The 25,205-nt window shown below is 37.4% G+C and overlaps 3 protein-coding genes across 5 annotated transcripts; 1 reads left to right on the top strand and 2 right to left on the bottom strand.

Annotated features, from left to right (window-relative positions):
* Window positions 1-279: 279 nt before the first annotated feature.
* Window positions 280-12,864, top strand: LOC117627071 (MAP3K epsilon protein kinase 1-like). Of its 2 annotated transcripts, XM_034358977.1 has the most exons (24): window positions 295-784; window positions 1,534-1,668; window positions 2,124-2,144; window positions 2,639-2,712; window positions 2,917-3,007; window positions 3,088-3,171; window positions 3,346-3,447; window positions 3,766-3,897; window positions 4,272-4,343; window positions 4,636-4,739; window positions 5,002-5,104; window positions 5,209-5,598; window positions 5,795-6,130; window positions 6,215-6,259; window positions 6,849-7,028; window positions 7,146-7,229; window positions 7,553-7,644; window positions 7,734-7,817; window positions 8,600-9,435; window positions 9,798-10,186; window positions 10,272-10,406; window positions 11,290-11,696; window positions 11,871-11,985; window positions 12,422-12,864. In XM_034358977.1, exons 1-24 carry the CDS (start codon window positions 725-727, stop codon window positions 12,596-12,598), a joined length of 4,248 nt encoding a protein of 1,415 aa, XP_034214868.1. In that variant the 5' UTR covers window positions 295-724; the 3' UTR covers window positions 12,599-12,864. The 2 variants fall into 2 exon arrangements, with proteins under 2 accessions (XP_034214876.1, XP_034214868.1); XM_034358985.1 differs by lacking the exon at window positions 3,766-3,897 and having other exon boundaries at window positions 280-784; window positions 12,422-12,598.
* Window positions 12,865-13,182: 318 nt separating this feature from the next.
* On the bottom strand, window positions 13,183-16,907 carry LOC117631394 (eukaryotic initiation factor 4A-3). Its single transcript, XM_034364525.1, has 8 exons — window positions 16,400-16,907; window positions 16,057-16,297; window positions 15,858-15,938; window positions 15,577-15,684; window positions 15,366-15,485; window positions 14,741-14,908; window positions 14,195-14,281; window positions 13,183-13,562 (listed from the first exon to the last, which is right to left on the bottom strand). The coding sequence occupies exons 1-8, from the start codon at window positions 16,690-16,692 to the stop codon at window positions 13,449-13,451; spliced, it is 1,212 nt and encodes a 403-aa protein (XP_034220416.1). The 5' UTR covers window positions 16,693-16,907; the 3' UTR covers window positions 13,183-13,448.
* Window positions 16,908-17,873: 966 nt separating this feature from the next.
* On the bottom strand, window positions 17,874-21,788 carry LOC117615531 (probable metal-nicotianamine transporter YSL7). 2 transcript variants are annotated; one of them, XM_034344630.1, is made up of 6 exons: window positions 21,174-21,788; window positions 20,606-20,769; window positions 20,398-20,495; window positions 19,662-19,796; window positions 19,377-19,566; window positions 17,874-19,264 (listed from the first exon to the last, which is right to left on the bottom strand). In XM_034344630.1, exons 1-6 carry the CDS (start codon window positions 21,550-21,552, stop codon window positions 18,128-18,130), a joined length of 2,103 nt encoding a protein of 700 aa, XP_034200521.1. In that variant the 5' UTR covers window positions 21,553-21,788; the 3' UTR covers window positions 17,874-18,127. The 2 variants fall into 2 exon arrangements, with proteins under 2 accessions (XP_034200521.1, XP_034200522.1); XM_034344631.1 differs by lacking the exons at window positions 20,398-20,495; window positions 20,606-20,769; window positions 21,174-21,788 and adding an exon at window positions 19,978-20,328.
* Between the last annotated feature and the right edge of the window lie 3,417 nt (window positions 21,789-25,205).

A 25,205-nucleotide genomic window follows, 5' to 3' on the forward strand; every position in this document is an offset into this window, starting at 1 on the left:
TGACAACAAGAGAGAAAAATATTATTCCACCATCTACATCGAAACAAAGCGCTTTGATTACATATCAAATTTGTTAGGAGGATTGGACTAGACTAGATTAGCAATCAAGACATAATATAAATATTGTTGTCTAACTTGGAGGATGAAATAAGGCTATTCATAAGAGTTTGATGACTAAAACTTATCTCTCATAATTCTATCATTTTCAAGAGAATTATAGAGATAAATTTTAGTCATCAATCCTTTGTGGATAGTACCAAATCACCCCTCTTCCCTTTCCCATGACTGGCCACTTCTTGTTTCTAACAAAAAACATTCCCATTCCATTTGACCTTTCTAAGTCGTTAATTGACATAAGTATCCTCGCTGTTGTCCAATTGCCCCATCATCATTTCTGAGTCGGATTGTGCTCTCTCTTTAGTCGGTTAATTTAATTTAATTTGGTTATGTGACGAATGATGATAGTTTTTATGATGATCATGTCACCACCACCACCTTAATTCTTAATTCTGAATAATTCTTAAAAATACCCACCACCCCACCAATCGGAGCATCCCCTACATTCTCTCTGTACGCGTCGGAGCTCTGCTCGGGCCTCCCTTCCTAGAATCCGGGCAATCTCGCGCATCACAACCTAATTCTCTCTCTCTGGCTCTCTCGGTTGCTACTTCTTCTCATGGTTCATTTTCCCTAGGGTTTCTTAGCAGTCGCCGATTCCGCCGAGATGTCTAGGCAAGCGGGATCGTCCCACTTTCACAAATCCAAGACTCTCGATAACAAATATGTAAGAAGAGACAGCTCAATTTTGCAATCTACACTTTCTGCTTCCCGACGCATATGTAATGTCTAATTTGTGTTTGGCTGGTTGCAAAATGTGGGTAAAGATATTAGAATCAGAATGTGGATAGTGTTTCTCGATTATATTTCTTCTCCGCATTAATTGGCAACTAAATGGAGGATTAGGGTTTTGTTTCTACGACTGTGGTTTTAAAGTTCTTTTTGAATTTGATCGTATTGATTTATGAAGGTTTTTTGCGTATGGTAAACATGAAAGTAGCTTGTCCAGTGAGCGACTTAGTTGTGATTGGTCAGTTGGTTGTTGGGCGGTCTTTCCCTCTCCTTCTTGTATGTATGTATGTATGTATGTACGTATGTATGTATATGCTTCTGAACACTGCTGTGTTTTTCTTTCCCTGCAATTTCTTAATTGAGCATTAGAGTCCTAACTGTTTTGAGGTTATGAATTTTGTGGTTTTCAGCTGCATGGTTTGTGGCTTTCAAATGACACTCCTCTCCATTTAGTTGCTTAGAAACTGGAATGCTGAATCTAGTATTTGTTGCTCAAGTAGATGTCTTTGACTGGTAGAAAGTATTTCAACATGTTCCCCCGCCCCCTATTCCAACTTACTTGCTTCTCAAAGAATTAAGATAAATTCGTCAACAACTAGCTATGGTCTTAAGATATCAATAAAATATTTTCAGGTTTTCATGTTTTCGGTCAGAATTTGAATTATTTAAATAATTTTGGTGTAGATGCTTGGAGATGAGATTGGAAAGGGAGCATATGGTCGAGTTTACAAGGGGTTGGATTTGGAGAATGGAGACTTTGTCGCTATTAAACAAGTTTCTTTGGAGAATATTGCTCAGGAGGATCTCAACATTATAATGGTTGGACCAGCTTTTTCTTTGTACAATTTTTAGTTATTTTTACATGAAACTAATTAAAGGAAATAAAGTTGCATGATTTTTTTTTTTTCAAAAGTCATTTTCTTAAAAGTTCATCAGCTTGATTGCGCTTAAGATTTCTTCTTTATGTTAATCTCTCTGGAAGCTGATTTACTGAAATAGCACAATTTTTTGGTTAATTTCTGTAAAATACATATGTATTTATGCAGATATGGCTTGTCTTGAAGTTTGTTTCTCCCAGAAGAATTAATTTTTACATTTTTGCAAATTCAGCAATGTACATGAAATCAAAATTATGATTTCTATTCCTTTGTGTTACTTAAACATACCATCTCTTCCACATTTGATGTTTCCAATGTGTACTACTTTAATTTGGCTCACTGGGTGCTGTTTTTCATATGATCGCTTCTTGGTTGTACAATGCGGTGACATCTTAGCAAGAGATTGATTTGCTCAAGGTACAGTTTTTTTTTTCCTGTATTCTTGTGTTTGCTTTTATGATGTCAGTTATATACCCTAAGCTGAAATTTTATCTTACTATATATCATGTCCCATCATTGCACGTCAGCAGCACCTGTTTCAGATGAAGATTATGGGGCTTAAACAATGACCCTTTGAAATGGGTTGACTTTTTTTATTTGTCCCTCACATTTACATGTTTAACCTTGTTCATGTTCTTTATTAAACAGTTGCAGTCAATTCTAGGTATTATTTATGTGTCTTCTTGTTGGTTAAAATTTTAGCAAAAAGCTTATTGAAATTTTGGCCTCTCTCAACTTGTCCCACTCTATACGGTGCTGTGATGCATTTTGTTCTGATATGCTGTTGCTGAGCAGCCCTTTGCTAACCTACTATGATTTATGCAGCAGCTAATACTGCCCATTCCAAGTGCCTTTTGAAGGAAATACATACTGATTACGGTACTTACGGTATTTGCAATTTATTTTTGCAGAACTTAAACCACAAAAACATTGTGAAGTACCTTGGATCCTTAAAGACAAAGACTCATCTTCACATAGTCCTAGAGTAAGGGAGCTCACAAGTTTTCGTAATATGTCCTGTGGAAACTCTGTTGTGAAAACTCCGCATGATGTTTCTATGACTGTTCTATTACTAAAAGAACTTTTTGAAATGTCAATGTCTCTTTCATCGAGCATATTCCTAGTGTTGATTATCTTGTTTGTATTTGTTTTCTCCTGTTCAATGATGTTTTGATTGTTATACTTGTAGGTATGTGGAGAATGGCTCACTTGCAAACATTATCAAGCCAAATAAGTTTGGACCTTTTCCAGAATCTTTGGTAGCTGTGTACATTGCTCAGGTTCACTAATGTCCTTGAAATTTGTCATTTGTATGTGTGTGCAATTCAGATATTTTAACTTGATATTCATTATGATATAGGTTTTGGAGGGGTTGGTGTATTTACATGAACAGGGTGTAATCCATCGGGATATCAAGGGTGCAAATATTTTGACAACTAAAGAGGTGATTTTATGTGCATGCATAAATAATCTTTTTTTGTTAGTTATGTTGAGTTACTTTTGCAAATGTGTCTGACTGTGATTGGTCTGTAAGAAGGAATGGCTCCTTACATGTAAGGAGCCAAGCAATGTCCATAACTTATTATATTACTTGATTGGTGTGATCTGTCCTTTTCAGGGGCTTGTGAAACTTGCTGATTTTGGTGTTGCGACAAAACTGACTGAGGCGGATGTCAATACACATTCAGTTGTTGGAACACCATATTGGATGGCCCCAGAGGTACTTCTTTCCTTTTTTGAGACAAAAGATACTTTTACAGGCAATTCTTCCCCCCTTATTAAAATTCCCAAATTAAGTATTAAAAAAAAAATTAAAGAAAGCTGGTTACTCCTTAGTAAAAAAAATTATTGATCTTGACAAAACCCACACAAACAGACTAGCATGATCATGCAAGGGGTAAATGTAAGATGTCAAATGAATTTTGTTTTCTGCAGCATGCAGAATCCGTGCTGACAAAAAGCATGAATCATGCTTTATATTCAGTTATGAATTTGTGAATGAGAGGTCTCAATTTGATGAAAATGATCTATGTTTTAGGTGATTGAAATGTCGGGGGTTTGTGCCGCTTCGGACATTTGGAGTGTTGGCTGCACTGTTATTGAACTTCTTACTTGTGTACCTCCTTACTATGATCTACAGCCTATGCCAGCACTGTTTCGTATTGTTCAGGTGTGCTTAACTTTGTTTTTGTGTGCTTATTATTGGAATTTTTTTAAGGATAAACTTGTTTCTGAGAAGACTGTCAAGTCTTTTTGCAAAATAGACTTTGTTGTTTACTTAGCCTAATTTTCTCAAGCTGTATGCATTTTCGTTTTGGTAGTGAGGGAAGCACTTACTAATGATTTTGAACTGGTCATTTATTAACTAATAGAATGCCCAAAATGATGTCAGCTTGCAGTTAGAAGCTCTTTTCTTGCCCCCTCCTTTATTCTTGTTGTGTTCATGAAATTCCCATTAAAGCTAATTTGCTTAAACATCGCGTGGCAACAGTGACATTCTTCTTTTCTTGTTTTCATTTTCCCCTTTGCCTTCAATTCTTTCAGGATGAGCATCCTCCCATACCTGACAGCTTATCTCATGATATTACTGATTTTTTGGGTCAGTGCTTTAAGAAGGTGAGGCAGAGCTATTCTTTGATCCATTGTTCTTTTCTAAGTTTGGGATAATCGCTGTAACTTTAGCATTAAATTTATCTATGCTGTGTTTATATTTGACACAGCACACAGCTTGAAATTTTGGATTGTTGTCCAGTCCATCCATTTCAATGAGATGATTTTGAGGTTACTTGTTTCCCCAAGTAATGTAACCCCAAGTCATAGCCTTGATGTTCTCTTTCTGAAACTACTCAGAATGAGTAAGATTTAACTTTATTTTATTGATCCATAGCAATTTACTTGCATATCTCAGGATGCTAGGCACCGCCCTGATGCAAAGACATTGCTTTCTCACCCTTGGATACAAAACTGCCGGCGAGCTTTGCAATCTTCAATTCGTCATAGTGGAACACTAAGGTAGATGTAATCAAGTTCATCCTATGCAGTTCTTTCTTATGGAATGAATACTTGGCACCATTTTCCTTTAGCATCGATGTCTTCTGTTCTGATTTGTATAATGTGTATAATAATTGTCTAAATCTTTAGTGTATCCACATCATTGTCTTGGCTTCCTTTGAACTATTTGTATTGTCAGTACTTTTTTATTTTTTGGGAACAACTTTTAGCTTGTTGGGATTGTTTTTGGAAATTTATTTTAAAAAACCCAGTTACTTTGCAGAAAAGATGCTTCAATTGATGCAGAAATTTCCAATGGTGATAATCAGGGCTCTGGTGAAAGTCCTGCAGAGAAAGTGGAAGTAGCTGCGTCCACCATTAAAACAGTGAGTCTTTGCCTTTTTGCACTAAGCAAACTATAGGCTTAATAGTTTTCGGGAGCGAAGTAGCTTTGGTATTATGCCAGTGACTTGGGTTTTTTGTACTTCAGGACTCTAAGAAAGAGTTATTATCAACTGAGGTTTCTGATATGAGCAAATCCGATGACGACCCTGCTTCAGTTCTAAAATTTTCTGAGGAGAAAACAGATGATTTAGAAGATGATGTGACGGATCAGGTTCCCACATTAGCTATCCGTGAAAAGTCATCTTTTCAAAATGGTTCTGACAAAATACCTTCTAATAAGGAATTGGCTACCTCTGACCCAACTGAACTTGATGACCTACCACATAAGGGTAACCATGATGCAGTGCTGGCGAATGGTGAGGTTAGATCTCCTGAATCAATGACAAAAAACGTAAGTGGTAAACATGGAGGAAAAGGTGTTGGGTATAGATCATTCGGTTTTGGACAAAGAAATCAGGACGGTAGCTTTCAAAAGGTAGGGTTGCACTAATTGGTGTTGATTTTATCTAACTATTTGATTGTCATTTTATGCATGTTGGACATCAGTTTGGTGTTCTCTATTTTTTGGGTAATGTTAATTTTTGTGTCATATTTTGAAGTTCTGGTTGTTACTACTTTACGTTTAATCCCTCATATTTCTTACTCCTAGATTTGTGTCTGTCGTTTTGAAGGCTGCCAAGATGCCAGTCCCTTTGGGAGGGAATGAACTCAGTAAATTTAGTGATACTCCAGGAGATGCTTCCTTGGATGATCTATTTCATCCATTGGATAAACATCCGGAGGATAAGGCAACTGAGGCTTCGACATCTGCATCTATGTCAATTTTGAACCAAGGAACTACATCTGCTAATGATGCTGGGAAAAGTGACCTGGCTACAAAGTTGAGAGCTACAATTGCTCAAAAACAAATGGAGAGCGAAATGGGTCAGGCAAACGGCAGTGGTGGCAACCTGTTACAGCTTATGATGGGTGTTCTCAAAGATGATGTGATTGATATTGGTGGTTTGGTATGTTTCAAGTGTTGAGTCCTCGTGTTTGATGCGTTGACTCGTTCCCTGACACCTTTTGCAATATATGTTTTTGTTTATTAGGTTTTTGATGAAAAGTTGCCCGGAGAGAACCTTTTTCCCCTACAGGTATTTACACTTATTTTGTATTTTTTAATGCATTTAGCTGAATTTGCTATTGTCATAGGATGTAAGGATGTGTGAGAGTTTTTCCTTCTTTAATGGAGTGGCTCGGCTATGGAGTTGCCATGTTCGAAATAGAGGTTGCTTCAATAGCTTAGCATATATGGGATTTCTGCATGTTTAGGCACAAGGAGATGGGGGCTAATGTATGTTTTATGGAAACTTGTATTTTACCTTAGCTTAAATTGTCATATATGTTTCCTTATTTACAGGAAAAAAATATTGCAAAAGAAAGTGATAACTGTCTATAAGTCTCTGCATTATTTACGAGACAATATTATGATGCTGGACGTCTGAGGTTAACAAATGCAATTTCTTTTATGAGTGTCAAATTTGTTATTCATCTTTTGGGTAAGAAACAGGAATTTATTAAAGATACAGGAACTTTTTTTTACTCTCAAGTGAGTGTTAGACATTGGTGCAGTGTTATGCCTTACAGATTGTAAGGCAGAAGCTTCACACCAATGTTATATATATTTGTGTGCTATTTTTTGACTTGGAGAAGCAATAATTTCTGCTATTTCTTGTTTGGTAGGCTGTTGAGTTTAGCCGGTTGGTTGGGTCACTGAGACCAGATGAATCAGAAGATGTTATTGTTTCTGCCTGTCAGAAACTCATTGCTATCTTCCATCAGCGCCCAGAGCAGAAAAGTGTTTTTGTTGCCCAGCATGGTTTGCTCCCTCTAATGGAATTGCTTGAAGTACCTAAAACCCGTGTATGTTAACCTTTCTTACTGTATCTGGTCATGTTTTTGAGAAATCTTGAGATGCATGCCTACTTAGAAATTAGCCTTACTGCAGCTATACGTGATTATTGTTTCCCACCTTTTCAGGTTATATGCTCTGTGCTTCAAATTATAAATCAGATAATCAAAGATAATACTGATTTCCAGGAAAATGCTTGTCTTGTTGGTCTGGTGAGTACTAATGCAATCAGGTTTTTATGTTTTGTTATTATTTAGTTGGATCTTTGTAGGCTCTGACAGAGCGGCTCACTTGGACTAAACTTGGCAGCATTGAAACTTCTTGTTATCTTAATGTGATTTTCGGCATTTTTAGTTCTCAAAAAGATTGAATACATTTACAATTCTGCATTAATGAGCAGAGTACACACACACACACACACACATCCATGTTTGCTTCTTCCCTCTATCTCTGTCTTTTACCTCTAAGAGTTTTATGCTGTAGCTTATTGTTAATTTTAGGTATTAGTTATGCCTATCGCTAATTTATATGACAGATCCCAGTGGTAATGAGCTTTGCGGTTCCTAATCATTCTCGGGAAATTCGTATGGAAGCAGCTTATTTCTTACAGCAGCTTTGTCAGTCAAGGTTGTGCTCCTTGTAGTTAGTCATGATTTTCTTTCATTATTCACCAGAAAAGATTGTTTGAGGTTGACATAGCGGCTTCTTTTCTGCAGCCCCTTGACATTGCAAATGTTTATAGCTTGCCGTGGAATACCTGTTCTGGTGGGCTTTTTAGAGGCTGATTATGCAAAATTCAGGTTTGTAGTGTTAAGTGTGTGGAACAACTGTTTTTGATTGTTAAATTTTTGGGTCGAGTTGGTGATAGCACAAACAATGGCACAAATACTCAGAAGTAACCTAATTAACAGTTACCCAACTTTCTGCAGCTTCTCTCTCTCTCTGTTTTGGGGGGGGGGGGGGTGGGGGGTGTTTGTTGGTGGGTGGTTGTGGGTTATTCTCTTTGGCTTCCTCTAGGGATTTGCCTGTGTTTCTAATCGGTTGAACCCTTTTCCCACTGAAAATAGAGAAATTTTCATTTAAAAAACTTAAGCATTACAAAAATTTGGACAAAGTGTCCGCATTTGAAAATGGACAAAGTTGAACCCTGAACCTCTCATTTAAAACTGGTGAGTAACTATTTGGCTGCGAGGGCCGGTGGCTATGATTGACTACTCTTTGTGGCCAAGAAACTTCTAATTAAAATTTTAGCTACACTTTGTGAAACGCTGATGCATAATGCACCAGTCCTTGCCAAGTATTAGATTCTAATGATGGAAACAAAAACCTTGTAAAAAACTCCACACACCTCCCTTTCTTTTGGATTGGAAACAGAACTGATACATTATTGAAATTGAGAAATGCAAAGAAACTGGACCCGTAATCCACAACTTTACAACTTTAAACTTCATTGGATCTTTGGTCAGACTGTTTGGCTATGAGCGTTGGTGATGACTGCTCAACAAATATACTCTGAATAGCCAAGAAACTTTTTAAGCAAGAAAGCCTACGTGAATATATGATTTGACTTTTTTCTATCCAGGGAAATGGTTCATCTAGCCATTGACGGGATGTGGCAAGTCTTTAAGCTTCAGAGATCAACTCCTAGAAATGATTTTTGTCGCATAGCTGCAAAGAATGGCATACTGCTCAGACTTATTAACACCCTTTATAGCTTGAATGAGGCAACTCGTCTAGCTTCTATATCTGGTGGGGGTGGATTTCCACATGATGGTTCAGCTCAGCGCGCACGGTCTGGTTCATTGGATTCTGGTCATCCAATTTTTGCTCAGAGTGACGCACCACTTCCTACAACTGATCAGCATGATCTGTCCAAGGCTAGGCATGGAATGATTGATTTTCATTTGTCAACTGGAACAGCAGAACCTGCACGTGCTTCAACTTCAAATTCCCAAAGGTTAGATGCCAATCAATCAGACCCCAGATATCTTCATCTAGATACGGATAGAGCGCAATCTAGCAGTGCGGTAGTGGAAGCTTCCATTCCTTCTAAATTGCCAGACTCAACATCTGTAGATAAAGTAGTAAATATAACAACCAAAGAACGAGGAGATCTTGACCTCAGGCAGCAGCGAGCCACTAATTCTTCTAGTAGGGCATCCACAGATAGGCCTCCAAAAATGATGGAAGTTACATCAAATGGGTTTCCCACAACAGTAGCTGCTCAACAAGAGCAAGTCCGACCCCTTCTTAGTTTGTTAGAGAAAGAGCCTCCTTCCAGACACTTTTCTGGCCAGCTTGAGTATGTACGCCACCTACCAGGGTTGGAGAGACATGAAAGTATATTGCCCCTTTTACATGCGTCTAATGAAAAGAAGACAAATGGTGAATTAGATTTCCTGATGGCTGAATTTGCAGGTAACAGTTTTCTTTATCTAATCAGTTTCTAAGTTTATAATTTGTGAACATGACTGTCTCTGTCACTAGTAATTCGTAAAGCTTTATCCTCAAACATATATGTATGTACATGGATATATGTGTATTATCTTCTGGAATCATGTAAACTATATATAGACTGGCTCTCCTGGTGTTAGGAGCTGACGACTCAAACATGAATTATCCTTCCACCCGTATTAGGAACATTTGCACCCAAAAAAAATTAATTTTAATTGCTTTCTTTTTATACATAATATTTTTGTACTTAATAATAGCTCTTTGAATCAGCTAGGCATCTTTTATCTATTTATGTAGAGGTAATTGATTTATTCATTATTATACAGATGTCTCTCAACGTGGTAGAGAAAATGGGAATCTTGATTCCACTGCTAGAATTTCTCATAAAACAATAAATAAGGAGATAGGAACACTAGCATCTAACAAAGGAGCTGCTTCGACCTCTGGGATAGCCTCTCAGACGGCATCAGGAGTACTGTCTGGTTCTGGTGTTCTAAATGCTAGGCCAGGCAGTGCAACATCATCAGGTTTACTTTCCCACATGGTTTCAACGTTGAATGCAGATGTTGCAAGGGAATACCTAGAAAAGGTGGCAGATCTTCTGCTTGAGTTTGCACAAGCAGATACTACTGTAAAATCATACATGTGTAGCCAAAGTTTGCTCAGCCGTCTTTTCCAGATGTTCAATAGGGTGGAGCCCCCAATTCTTTTAAAGGTACTTTGAAAGTTACATTTCTCTTAATCTTCAGTGATTTATGTGCTGTAACCCTAGATAATGTTGGTGCTCTGTCATTTTACAGATACTGAAGTGTGTCAACTATTTATCAACTGATCCAAACTGCCTAGAGAATCTTCAGCGGGCAGATGCAATTAAATATTTGATTCCCAATCTCGAACTCAAAGAAGGAGCTCTTGTATCTCAAATCCATCATGAGGTGGGCCTTCTGTCCTATTTCTAACAGTGACAGTGAATGTTTGGCTTGTAAGCTGTGCATTTTACAGCCTTTGTTGTTTGATACTATATATGATCTTTTTTAGTAATTAGTTACGTAAGTGGTTCAACTTGTGTTTGTATGTGACCTCTTTCTGTCCTTTATTGTTCTACTATATTATCTTAGTAAAGTTGATGTTATAATGGAAAAGTACTTGGGAAAACTGAAAAAGTTTCTAAAATCTTATTTCAAGTTCTTGTCCTCTTTGCCTTGCTGAGAAAAACTGAAAAAATTTCTCATTTATTTTTTAGAGTTAACATTGTACTTCCATACTCCGGTTCCATGTTGTGCTGTATAAGAATCATTTATCTTCTGACGATAGGTGTTATACTATAACAAAATGTCCATATACATGGTCACCAAAAGTTTCATGCTCAGCTCTTTTTTATTTCTAAGAACAGCATACATATGTACCTCATCGTAGAACTCTTTAAATTTTCAGTGTTTTAGTCTGTATGGATATTAACTCTACATAGGATGCTTTTGATAAGAAACAGGAAATTTCTTAATATACAATGAAAAGAAAAAGGTAAATAGCAGTGAACAAGAAGTCCACCGGTGATACAGGCATAACTTTTAAAATCTAACTAAAAGCAAAGAACAATTAAAAGTACTACCATGTCCAGAAAATAATTGTGTTAATAGAATGTCCCAGTATTCAGTAGTACAAATTACAATCATGCCACTCAGAGCAAATTACTTCGGGTTGTGTTTTACATATTCATGCATATCTGTTTTATGTAGAACTGTTTGTCCTTTTTTTTATAATCATTTTGGTCTGTCTTAAGTTTTCTGATTACCACATTGTTCTTTACTTCTTTTGCAGGTCCTCAATGCCCTATTCAATCTTTGCAAGATTAACAAGAGAAGACAGGAACAAGCAGCTGAGAATGGAATAATTCCACACTTAATGCATTTTATTGAGTCTAATTCTCCTTTGAAACAATGTGCGTTGCCTTTACTGTGTGATATGGCTCATGCATCACGTAATTCAAGGGAGCAATTAAGGGCTCATGGTGGATTGGATGTTTACTTGAGCCTTCTCGAGGATGAGCTTTGGTCTGTGACCGCATTGGATTCCATTGCTGTTTGTTTAGCTCTTGACAATGACAACCGGAAGGTGGAACAAGCGTTGTTGAGAAAGGATGCAGTTCAGAAATTGGTGAAATTCTTCCAGTGCTGTCCAGAACAGTATTTCGTGCACATATTGGAGCCATTTTTGAAAATTATCACGTATGTGATATATATATATATATATATATAGCCATTTTTGAATTAACTGTTTCACAAGGCAATAGCCTCTTGGCAAGCCCATAAAAAAATAATCCGTCTTATGTCTGGAAGGTTTTTATTTATGAAAGTTGCCTCATTTATGAACGACCATTTTTTTCTTTTGTCCTTATGCAGGAAATCATCTCGAATTAATACAACATTAGCTGTTAATGGTTTGACACCGCTGCTTATTACAAGACTGGACCATCAGGATGCTATCGCCCGTCTAAATCTTCTTAAACTGATAAAGGTGAGAGAATACTTTTTCTTGAATCTCATCTTGGTTCATCTGTGATGACTTTGAGAAAATACAAAGAGAATAATGTTGACCCTGAAAGGGTTTAAATGGGGTGCAACGCTATCACAGTGGGAAACTGAATAACAACCAAATCACTTGATTTAGAACTGACTCATGTTTTCTGTTGGATATTATTAGTGTTTTTATGACATGTCCTCTGTGATTTTATTTGTTTGGTCAATTGTAATTTTCGTAACTGAACCATGATGTTGGATTAAGGCACCACAAGGACCAAATTTATGATTGATAGAGTGGGGTGTGACCTCGTCTTTTTATGAGTATATACTACTCATTCATGTTTTTTATAATGTTAAGATACATAGTATTGTTGAAACCTATGTATTTGCTTCCTATTGTTATTATAATGCCTATAAATCTCTCATGGCAGGCTGTTTATGAGCACCACCCGCGGCCAAAGCAGTTAATTGTGGAGAATGATCTGCCTCAGAAGCTACAGAATTTAATAGAGGAACGCAGAGATGGGCAACGCTCTGGAGGCCAAGTGTTGGTGAAACAAATGGCTACTTCGCTGCTTAAAGCACTCCATATTAACACCGTATTGTAAATTCAAGCTCTCGTATATTGTATATTGGATTGTTTAGGAAAAGTGTATTTATGCCCCTTTTTGTTCCCAAAGTTTTAGTTTCTCCCCGTTCTGGTTGCAAACGTAGCCTTCTTTTTAATATCAGTGAGCTGCTTCGATTGCCTTCATTTGGTTTAAATAATTTTCCGAGCTTTACTCTTTTCCATGTGTTGTTCAAGTTGGTCTTAAGTGTGTTGTAAGCTTTTTCCGTAGACAGTTATCTCAATATTAATTACGTGTCTTCGATTGGTGATGCTCTCCTACTGCTATCACTTCTGTTTGTTTCCCAATTCTGGATCGTGCCTTAACAAAATTTAAACTGTGGGTTGGGGGGTAACTTGGTTACATTTTGCAACCTCCAACTGCAGGGTATGGGCCCAGGAAAACCCTAGGATTATCATGTTTGAGTGGACTTTCCTAGTAAATTGATGCATTTTGGTAACTCAGAAAAAGAAATATCGCGGATTCAAGCTATTGAATCAAACGTTAGTAAGCTTTGAGTGCAGCCTTCGCGATTGTATGATTGTTGACTTGTGCGCAATATTCACATCAAGAGAGAGCGAGCATGCGCAAAACTAATAAATTAACTTGAATTCAATACCAAATACAACAAAACCCAAATACAGTAAGTACCCAATCTGCACACAAGGTGCTTAAAATTTGTCACACCAGCCTAATGTGAAACTTTAAAGCACGTTATCATAACTCAAAATCATTCCAACTTCTGCTAGTGTACAATCCATTGCAAAATAAAGCCAGGGCAACTGCACAAATTAGTCAATCAACATCAGAACAACCAACGTCCATTTGCACACAGGATGGCTAGCAACTCTCATATCAAGTCCGCAACATTCATTGGCATTTCGTCAATCTGAGTACTGTAATACTGTTCTATGTCTCTTAAGATCTTAATATCATCGCTTTTGACAAAGTTTATTGCCACACCCTACATACAATCAAATAGCCCATTTTAATCAGCACTTGCAAACAAATATGCTAACGAAAAGAAATAAATAACACCAGTTTAAAAAAATACATTATGAAACACAATATTGATTCTTAATAGCACAGATGAAGCATCTTTCACACCAGATCATTTTAAATGGTCAACTTAAAAATGTGCAGTAGGAATGCATTTGCAGGATAATTTTTTAAGGGCACAAACTGGCTAGAGAGTTTACAAATGCCCAACGGGTGCAGTATCTAAAATGATCTATCAATCCAAATAACTGGCCAACTCATCTAAAAATGGCTCAAACTATGGATTCAACCAAACCATGTTGCACATCTCATAACTTTATAAGTGGTTCTACTATTTCTCAATCTATCCTTAAACTAAATGCCATTGGGATCTCATTAGTACCACAAAATTTCTGGCATAAGATGTAGGACGAAAAATGCAATTTCTAATACAATATCGATGGAATTGTTAAGAGGCAACAAATTAACTTCAAATTTGGCATAAAAAAAAGCATAAACACAACATTGGATCTATCAATAAATAATATATAACTCGCACAAAAAATGTACGATGGTGTAAACTTAAACCACTACCAATAATGATTAAAGAATACAAACCTTGCGACCAAAACGACCAGAACGACCAATCCGATGAATGTACAGTTCACGGTTGTTTGGAAGATCATAATTGATAACCAAGGAAACCTGATGAAGGTAAAAATATAAACAAGCATTAAGAATAAGTGTAGCAAATCAACTATTAAAAGAAAAAAGGTTTTTTTGGAGGCAACTTAAACATCTATAGTCTGCATGTTCACTGTCCCACAGATATAGCACACCTAATCCTTGCAGCAAAAAGCAATCCCACTTGAAGGTTCTCTAGGCCCTCCAACTAGTACAAACTCATTAAGAATTTCCAAAAACATCACTTCGATTAATAGCAATTTCTCTGGCAAGTTGTAAATTTTGGTGACTGCATTAGTCCCAGGTAAGCAACTATAGTTATGTCCACAACATGTTTACCCACCCACATATGGGTACACAAAAGAACAATTCAATATAACTCAACAGTTAATTATTCAATTATTCACACAAAATCGATTCAAGGTCAAGAGATTTTACATCTATCTAATGATTAGACATTTATGAGAAAAAGGAACTTGCCTGCTGAACATCAAGGCCCCGGGCCCAAACATCTGTTGTGATCAGGACGCGAGTAGTGCCACCACGAAACTCGGCCATAATAGCATCTCTCTCCTTCTGAGGCATGTCTCCATGCATTGCAGACACAGTAAAGTTATTACTCCGCATCTTTTCAGTGAGCCAGTCCACCTGTCCGAATGAGATTGCATCAGTGATGCACCATGAAAGGAATAATTAAGCAACCAGAAAGGTATGGCTTGCTCCATAAGGAAAACTATTACAAACAGCCTTTTTTGCATGCCTCTATTTTCACCTGACAGATTAGAATTCTAAAGGTATGAATTGACGTATAATGAGTAGCCACTAACGAAAAAAACTGTATAACTATGTAGGCTATAAGACACACGAGGAAAAAAAAGTTTAAACTATCTCTGATTAAATAATATAACTATATGTACATTGACCACTGTATATGCTAGTGCGTCAGTAAAAATCAAATATCTCAAAGGCAGGTCAGGTAACCATTTTATTTTCTAATTTGCACCCAGAATCCATAACCCAACAACAGCAGCCTTGCAACCCTTCTTTTTGGGTCAAACTTGATATTAATATCACAAAGCAAATCTGACAGTATATAAAAGTTTACCTTTCGCTTTGTGTTGCAGAAAATAACAGCTTGTGTAATTGTAAGAGTATCATAAAGATCACAAAGCGTATCAAACTTCCATTCTTCTCTTTCAACCGCAACGAAAAATTGCTTGATTCCCTGTCATCAGAATTACACAATTTACTACAAAATTCACATTGCATTGAAAGGAAGCATGCATACAACTATACAATACAGAAGCATTGCGTACCTCCAAAGTCAACTCATCACGTTTGACAAGGATCCTTACAGGTTCAGTCATAAATTTGTTGGTGATTTCCAAAATTTCATGAGGAAGTGTAGCAGAAATTAAGCAAACCTACAACATTACAACTGATTTCAGACAGAAACACTAAATTTGAACAAGATTTGGAACATAGCAATGCCCAGCATATATATTAGAGAGAAATACAATTACAGAAAGAGAAAAAAGTACATAAGCAAAGAGGACGAGCATATGGGTATACAGATATATGAAGAGAGAAAGAAAACCTGGAGCTCAGGTGGAAGATATCTGTAGACATCGTAAATCTGATCCTTGAAGCCTCTACTCAACATCTCATCAGATTCATCCTGGAAAGCAAAAACAAACCAAACCACGCGAGACAGAAATTAAGAAAATAAGAAAGGGAGAAATCCAAAAGACACCGCCAAAAACAGAGAAAATGAATAAGAGAGAAGAGAGACTAACGAGAATTAATAATTTAATGGCTCGAGTGCGAAGAGTTCTCCTCTTGATCATATCACAGACTCTACCAGGAGTTCCAGACACCACATGAACACCGTACTCAAGCTTTCTGATATCCTCGCCTACGCTTTTGCCTCCAATGCAAGAATGGGCTTTTATATTTATAAAATTACCAATTGCTAGTATCACCTTCTCCGTCTGCGCCGCCAATTCCCTTGTTGGAGACAATATCAAAGCCTGAACCCTACATACATACATACATCAGATACAAATTTTTTTCCCGAGAAACAAACAAACAAAAATAAAAAATAGACCCTAGGGGCTAGGAATGGAAATTAGGGCGTACTCTAGGGAAGAGGTATCGACAAGCTGACAGACGGTGAGGGCAATCATGGAGGTCTTGCCGGTACCGGACTGGGCCTGAGCAATGACGTCACGGCCCTCAATGATGGGCCTGACGGCACGTTGCTGGATGGCGGAGGGCTTCTCAAAGCCGTAGTTGTAGACGCCTCGGAGCAGATCGTCCCTTAAACCCATCTTATCGAAGCTCATGATCGGCTCTATCCCATCAGACGTCACGAACTCGAGCTTCTCGTCCCCGGTCATCCCTCCCCCGCGTCTCGTCAGTGCCTCTGCCATGACTGATTATATGCTGAAGACGACCACTACCACAGCGATCAGACTGGTTTGCTGTTTAGATTAGGGTTTGCTCGGTTTCCTCAGAGAAATAAGAAGAAATAAAGAATGCCCTTGTTTCTCTAGATAACGATTCACGCGAGGAAAAAAGTGAGCGACAAGAGGCCCAAGGGTTTTATAATAAATAAACTTTCAATTTATCAGCGACCGTCTATCGAAGCTATAGGCTTTATGCTCAAACTCAAGGTTTTTCTTTCTTTTCTTTTTTTTCTTTTTTTTTTGGTTGGAATATTTAGTAGTACTATACCAATTAGAATTAGCAAATTAGGCGCCTGAGTCGTATGGCCGTACGATTTGTCCGTTGGCAAAGGCCTCGCTGTTCCCTTTTTGCCCTTTCTTATTTCATTTCTAATTTTTAATGATTTCTTAGTAGGGCCCAACGAAAATAATTATAAATAAAAAAAAATTTCTTTCGCCTCCAATGGATATTGCGTGTATGTAAAGTAATTGATTTTATTATACAAAGCAAAAAAGTTTAGACCAAAATATTAATATACAAATTTAATTAGGGTAGTTCACTAAAAAAAACAACTATGATGATTATTAATTGAAGAATAAGAGATAATTGTCGAAATGCCACTTGAACTTATACATTAGTTTTAATTTATTATTTTAAAGAAAAATTAAGAGGAATGTCATTTTAAATTTTCAAAATCCATGATTTGTCATTTGACTTTGACGCCAGTCAATTTTCTATCTATTTTAAAAGGTATTTTAATTTTTCCATTTAAAAAAAAAAAAGAAAAAAAAGAAACCTCTCTCTCCAATGGTATTTTAATTAGGGTAGTTCACTGAGAAAATAACAACTGTGATGATTATATATTAAAGAGAAGAATAATGATAACTTAAGTTATCAAAAAAGAGAAGAAAAAGAAGACTAATGACAAGTAGGCTAATTACTTTCGTTTTGCTGGGTATCGTTGGGCCCAAAAGGAAAACAGTGATCCAATCCAAAGTTGTTTCTGGGCCTATATATTAACTTTCAGTTATGTTGGGTAGGGCAATTAATGTTTTTTTTTCTTTTGTTGGGGTCAATTTTTCAGTCAAAGCGTGTGACTAATTTTTTTAATGTGTATATAAGCTTACCCATTGAGCGTAAACAATAAATAAAGTTGAGACAGAAGTAGAAAACAGAAATTAAGAAGATTTTCAAAAATATCATGAATAAGGAAACAGAAATCCAATTCTTTTTTGCATGTACCTACCTAGGAGAGAATTCTACCCACTAACATAGTAACATCGATCAGAATATAAATGTAATTAAGTAATGAAATAAACAGCTAGCTAGCTGGCATCTGCATTCTGTAGGCTGCCATTAAATACACAAACACACAATCAAAGCTAGCAACTTAAGTCTGAAGCTTCTTCTTCTTCCTCTTCACCCATTCAAAAGAGAATCAACTTTGTTGTTGACAGAAGCAGAGAGGAACTTCATGCAAATAGGAGCTTTGACTCCCACAATTGCGAGGATAGCAGCTGGAACACCCCATAAGGAGTCACCGCAGATGAGACCAGAAGCGACAGCTGGTGCAAAGTCGTCGGCCTTTTGCTTGTTCTTCCTCTGCCAAAGGAACAGGATCAAGCTCCCCACGCACATGTCTATGGCGAAGTATGAACCAAGATAGAATGGGATGGCCATGCACATGGGGCTCGGAATAAACCTATAGATTCTGTACTTGGTTTCATAACGCTGTAACAGCTCGCTGATTATGTTTATGGCAATTGCTGCTGCAAAAAACGACACCGCAAGGGTGACGCAGTTTTTGGGAAGGGAACTCACACCTTCAACTCCAAGGAGCGCAATTCCACGGTACATCAAGCCATAGGGTGCAGGATATGCGCCGCCTGGATCTCCGATTGGGTAAGCTTTGTAGAAAAACCAGAACACCAAAGGAGACATGACACAACCCATGGCTGTCCCAAACACTTGGCTGACGAACATAGATCGAGGAGATGAGAGTGTGAGATATCCTGTCTTAAAATCTTGCATGAGATCAGAAGCAGTAGAGACAATGCTCATCATCACACCACAGGCAGCAAGCCCAGCAATAACACCGCCACGGTCAAGGCCAACCCAAGCACTGAAGATTATGATGGCGAATTTGCCATAGTTGGAGGCAAGGGACCAATCGCTGAGGCCACAGCCATAGGCATTGCAGAAGGCCAAGACTGGGGCAATCAGATAAGCAACCAGCACATGGTACCATTTCAGTTGGGGGAAGATGAAGGGCACTGCAATGATGGATATGGCTGCAAGGGCAACATAACCAACCAACGCAACCCAGTTGGGAATTTGGTCTTTCAAGAAGTACTCCATTCGTCGTTCTTCATCATAGTTTGCAGACACGACTTCTGAAGACCCTGCTTCAAGACCATCAGGATTTGTAGATGGTGATGAAGATGAGTCTAGTTTCTTTTCTGATTTGTGTGTTGCAAGACTTTTCGTGGTCAGGCATAGCATGTAGACTACATGGAATAAACCATCACCAAGCATCATGGCTATAGCAATAAAAACCTGCAATATATTAATTAAGAACATCAGAACAAATATAGTGAAATAAAGCAAATGCTATAAAGTACTGGAAATTCAACAAGCTAGCTGCGGCAGAGGAAGTTTGATGGCATACCCTGTATCCTTGGATGCCATGGAGACTGCTGGCAGATAGATTAGCGCTGTACCAGATACCTTTCTTTTGCTCAATCAAGGGCCACATGATTCCCCATGAAATAATGGATCCAACAAGCAAAGATATATTTACCATGAAAGGGCAAATCATTCCAACACCAACATATGTCGATGAGAAATCAAAGTAAAACCTGCAGTCAATTTACGATCCAAGTTAATATTGGAATTGAGGCATTCATGAAGACAAGATATTAATACAATAGTTAAGAAAGACTTGTAGACATACTTGTGTGCAAAGGCTTTGAGACCAAATGTTGGGAAGCTGGAAAATCCACAGCCATCGGCAGTAGCGAAAAACCACTGGAAAAAGGCAAATACAAAGCTAAAGCAGAAGCTTTTGAAGAGAACAGAAACTTGTTTCCTGCGTTAAATGGTTCATAAGAAGAATTCAAAGGTTTAATTAGAAAATACAAAGTAAAGCTAGAAATGAAGTCAATGTGTGTTTTCTTGCTAGCTGATCTCATTAATTCATAAAAGAAGATAATGCAAGTTAAATTTAAACACTCCATACTCCCTTGGGAGAGGTTGGGAAGAAACTGAACTTGAAAGTCTGAATGGGATTATGGGACGAGGCCTTTACATTATGCTACTCTCTCTCTCTCTCTCTCTCTCTCTCTCTCTCTCTCTCTCTCTCTCTCTCTCTCTCTCTCTCTTTCTCTCTCTCTCTCTCTGTCTTTTAACGAGCTGAGTTTGAATGAGTTTCAAAAAAATTCAAAGGCCAAGAATAATTGAATTTGGGGTTTCATATCAGAGAAGAAGAAGAAGCAAATTTTTTAGAGAGAGAGAGAGAGAGAGAGCAGACCCCAATTTCAGAGACAAAAAAGAGTGATAAAAAGGTGATATGGGGCCAATAGGGAGCTTTTATAACATTGCAGCAGGGGACTTTTTTGAATGAATAAAACATTGAAGCCGGGTCAAAGCCGCCAATTTCCCTTAAATTTATAGATGTTAGTAAGGCTTACTTGGCTAGCTTGGCTCCTTTGGGTGTGTGAAAGCTGTTGATGAGGTATGCAGTTGCAGTTCCACTTGGGTACGTTAACTTGTACTTTATGATCATCATCTGTTGGCAATTAAAGGAAAGAAAACCAATTAAATCTTTGCACAATATTATATGTTGTGTTTTGTGTGTGTTGATGATGATATGAAGTAGTAATTTCACAATCAAACTACCTTTCGCAGGGCCATAATGGAAAACAAGCCGACGAAGCTGACAGCAAAGAGAAATCCAATCATCCATCCCAAATCAAGATGCTTGATGTTGATTGGGGTGTTGCCTTCATCTCCTTGAGCAGCAATTTTTGGACTCATCCCCAGTATGTAACTTGCAGTACCGCCTAATTAATGTCAAACAAGATATAATTAAATTAAATTAAATTAAATTAAATAGATGATCAATAAGCAGCCAAAAAGCATACCCAAATTCAATAATATTATATTAACACGTCTCTTGACTCTGACTCTCCTCTCTCAACATCCATCCTAGTCGTCTAAGAACAAACAGAATAGTATTATTATTATATTGTTTTTATCCAAGTTCCACATGCAAGGCCAAATTAAAGATACGCTATTCTAAAAGGTGAAATTTTTGATGTTCTTCTTGTTAGATTCATTCATATAATATTAATTCTCTCTCTGCTATTAGTATTATATATGATTATAGAGATCTGGAATCTTTCATTCCATTCCATGAATAACAAAAGAGAATAAATGAATGAATGAATTGAATTTGAAAACATACTGCTAAAGGCGATCCCGGAAGAGGCGACGACGCAAGTTTGGATGACGGTATTTTCTTGGCGAGTGAAGGGCTGCTTCAGGAGGCCACATTTTTCAATCATGGCGGTGTAGCCTTTGACGACGGCGAAACCCATCAAGCCGGCGGCGACGTTGAGGGAGGGGATGACACCAGTGGTGAGGTTCAACTTGCAGACGATGAAGTTGAAGACAATGCTCAAGAGAAAGCTGGTGACCATTGCCCTCACAGTTATCTGCTTCGTCCATGGAGGCACCGGCGTCGTCTTGAATGCCTCTTCCACAATCACCTTCTTCTTAGCCGTTTGTTTTACTTCGAAGTCGTCACTTTGAGTATTGCTGCGTTTGCTGACGCTTCTCTCCATGGTTGATTTCTTCGATTCGATTCGATTTGATCGATCGATCGATCGGCCTTCGTGTGTTGGTTTTGTGCCTGCTCTCTCAGCCTTTTTATATATATTTTTGGTTGTGTTAATTTTAGGAGGGGAGGTCTTAGCCAGCTAGCATTCGAACAAGTGATATTTGGGCTCCCAAAACATAATCCAAAATGGGTTGGACGAGTGATCCCAGTGCGTACTCTCTCTCTCTCTCTCTCTCTCTCCACACGCTAATTAGGACCCAAAACAGAATTGTGATTGTATTCATATTAAGAGTAGGAGATAGCGAGTTTCAGGCGTGGCTGTTACATAGACTTTTTGCTTGACAAGGATTTGAGAAAATCTGCTTTACTTTCTCGAAGATTCCATCCTATATTATTTTATTAAAAGATTCCATCTTATATGAATCGAGATTTTCTATTTAAATCCTCATATTCACCCTATGTTTGAAGTTCACCTCAACTTTTAATTTAAATTTTCACAATTTCTAAGAAAACCTCATAATCTTTCCAAACTACCCTTAAATACACCACAAACTGAAAAAATAAAAACTAAATGAGATTTTCTATTTAAACCCCACAATTTTCTTAATGATTTAAGTATTTGGGTGAACAAAGAGAAGTGCGTGGTTTAAATAGAAAATCTCTATGAATCACATAGTTTTTTACTTTTTTGTAGCCTAAGTTATATTAGCTCATAATTTTACCCATATATACAAAATATTTGAGTAGACTCTCCGACATCCTTAAATTTAAATACCAAATCAACCTAAAACTTAAATGCGATGGATTCCTGCAACTTTAGAATTCAAGTGTTATTGGATTCTAATTTTGAGGGCGTTTAAGTCAATTCAAATGAATTTTATCGATACTTATGAAATTAGAAGCTAAATTTAAGCTATAAACCTAGAGTATTGATGGAATAGTTGGCATCAAAATATATTGTAGGGAAATATTTAATTAGGAATTATTAATTCATGTTCCTACTCTAGTTTGGACTGTGATTGTGCGCATTTAGAATTTAGAATGGATGCATTTTCCTGCATTTCTCGGCAAATTCTCCTACCTACTAATTAATTTCAATGGAAATTCCAAAGTTGGAGAAGTTTATTTGGACTCTGAAAAGGTTTGCATTCCAGGCACGCACACAATGATAGGTTGTAAGATGGCATAAAAGTAAGAATGTCAGATGCGATTTGCCGTTTCTGGAGATCCCATACCAAATATATATTTATACAATTTATTTCACTAAAGACCATTGTTTTGTGTATTTTCTTTGATTTAAATGCAATTCCCTTCTTGGCCCTGCACTGCACGGGATGAGTTGTCTCATGCTAAATGATCAAATGTTCATTTCTTCTAATGGATATCTTTGTTGGAAGATTTGGTTGATGGATGTGACTTCACTTACAAAATATCACAGAAATAATTGTTAATAAATTATAATTTTTATTGACATGGCAAATAAGATGAAATTAATAAAATAACCGTAAAATACTTATCTTTTTGGACGTATAAGATCTTTCTCCATTCATACTTGAGTAAAATAATAGTTTTAGGTTGAGACGTGTTATTTATTGTTATTAACAATAGATTTTGCCCCTAAGAGACAATGTCTCGATGTAGTAAGGTTGTATGGTGTTGAGGCTCACAAAATCCACGGTTCGGCCTAAATAAATTCCTGGCCTAGCGCAATGTCTTATTAAGAAAAGACCCGATATGGAGCACGCGAAAGTTCGTCATTCACGCTTGCACTGGCCACGACCACGTGCTATGCCAAATAAGTATGCAATCTGTCAAGCGAAGAATTGAAATGAGCCTATAAAATGCACTAGCTCTACAAGCCCATGCTAATTATCCTGTCAAGCATCATATCCCTTTTCAAAGACGATAAAATTCAAGCACGCCACGCGACATGCAATGCCAAGCGGAAAATCATTATTATTACACCTAGCCACGCTACAAGCTTAAATGGGCCCAAGCCACGCAAATGCCCGGGACTTGCTGAGTGGATTGTGGTATGGATGGTAACGAGCTTTCATGACGGCCATTGATGAGCAGAGAAATTGAAGTTTTGGGCTGTTTGGGAGCCCCAAAACTCAAGCTCATTTCTCGAGCCCAAATATGTGGGTAAGTATAAAAGAGAGAAAGAACCCAATACTTTAGGAAAAATTAGTCCATCATCTCAGTAAAATAGCATATCACTTTAGAAAATTAGTCAATTCCCTTAATGGGTTAACCTATCACCTTAGAAAGGCCCAAGCAACCAAGCAAAATATCTGCAATCTCCATCAACACTGGAATGGCTGCTGGAAGACTTCTGAATTCCCAAAAATCTGGTCTCTATGTATTGGGCAGAGGAGAATTTCACAAAATTGAATGGATCGAAGGGAGAGAAGAGAAATGAAATGGGAGACTTGGCAAAATTGGAGACAACCCATTAGGGTTTCTTGGGAAGGAGGAGCTTACAACTGCTATAAAAGGAGGTACCTCTTACCCATTAAACTCAACCAGAGCATTCGAGCAGGCCTATTCTCTAATTTCTTGAAACATCAAGCCCAAGTGCCTCACCTTCTATCTCTTTCTTCTTTATCCTAAGCAACACACAGGAGAGCAAGCTTCATCTCTCACCTCTGAAACCTCTGCAATTTCGAGCCTCATCCTTCCATCTCTCCCCATTTTCCCTTTTGGTAAACTGTTCCAAAACTTGACAAAGTTTTCATCGAACTGCCGGAAACTACTCAACACACCCATTATACCCTCATCTCCCTCTCTTTTCAACAAACCATCTTATAATTCATTCCCCCTTGTCTTAAAACCCCTGTTTCTCATAGGAATTCATAGCATTCTATCTGTTTATGCTAAACTCATGATGGTTTTGCTCCCATGCCAAGCTAAGAAATTATCTGTAAGCAGTTGTTGTTTTTGTTGGTGAATGTAACTAGGATGCTTCATAAGGCTTCACTACCCTTTCAAAGCATTCTTGAGGCATGATTCTTAAACTCAGGCATAGGGGGTAATTTCATATGTTCCTCTTTTCGGCAGCCCAAACCCATTCATCAGGCTGCTGGAATAAAAAGGCCCCCACATATGGCAGCCTACCCTCCAAGATACAACAACATATAACTTTCATAAGTGTACACTCGAAATAATTGAGTTGGATGAATAACTTGAATCTTTCCTATGAAAAATAAAGAATGTGGAGGAAATAAAATAAAATAATAATTGCTCAAATGTGGTCCAATAAAATTCAAGTTTTTTTATTTAAACCTCGCACTTCTCTTTATTCACCCCATATTATAAGTTCACCCCAACTTCTAATTCAAATGTTCATAATTTCTAAGAAAACCCTACTATCTTCTCAAACTACCCTTAAATACACACCCAACAAAATAATAATAATAACAATAATAAGTCATCAACCTCACACCTCACACCTCATATCCCACACCTCATACCCCATTATATTGCCCCTCAGCATTCTAAATTCACCTCAACTTCACATTACTTAAAGATATAAAAACACTATTAACAACATTATTTTATAATTATTATTAAGTTGTACTAGATGTTTTGGTTTTATTTTATTTATTATTAAAATTCCAATTGCAATAAACCAGTTACATCTCAGATGCATTAAAC

Source organism: Prunus dulcis, chromosome 1 (genome assembly GCF_902201215.1).
Source record: "Prunus dulcis chromosome 1, ALMONDv2, whole genome shotgun sequence".
Lineage (NCBI taxonomy): Eukaryota > Viridiplantae > Streptophyta > Magnoliopsida > Rosales > Rosaceae > Prunus > Prunus dulcis.

Coding starts and splice junctions, on each gene's coding strand:
- LOC117627071 (XM_034358977.1), top strand. CDS start 725: ATGTCTAGGCAAGCGGGATCGTCCCACTTTCACAAATCCAAGACTCTC. Junction 3,898..4,271: donor CACTGTTTCGTATTGTTCAG/GTGTGCTTAACT, acceptor CAATTCTTTCAG/GATGAGCATCCTCCCATACC. Junction 5,599..5,794: donor AGGACGGTAGCTTTCAAAAG/GTAGGGTTGCAC, acceptor GTCGTTTTGAAG/GCTGCCAAGATGCCAGTCCC.
- LOC117631394 (XM_034364525.1), bottom strand. CDS start 16,692: ATGGCAGAGGCACTGACGAGACGCGGGGGAGGGATGACCGGGGACGAG. Junction 15,685..15,857: donor ATCTTCCACCTGAGCTCCAG/GTTTTCTTTCTC, acceptor GTAATGTTGTAG/GTTTGCTTAATTTCTGCTAC. Junction 13,563..14,194: donor CTGGTCGTTTTGGTCGCAAG/GTTTGTATTCTT, acceptor GATTGTATGTAG/GGTGTGGCAATAAACTTTGT.
- LOC117615531 (XM_034344630.1), bottom strand. CDS start 21,552: ATGGAGAGAAGCGTCAGCAAACGCAGCAATACTCAAAGTGACGACTTC. Junction 20,496..20,605: donor CCATTATGGCCCTGCGAAAG/GTAGTTTGATTG, acceptor AATTGCCAACAG/ATGATGATCATAAAGTACAA. Junction 19,797..20,397: donor AAAGGAGCCAAGCTAGCCAA/GTAAGCCTTACT, acceptor CATTTAACGCAG/GAAACAAGTTTCTGTTCTCT.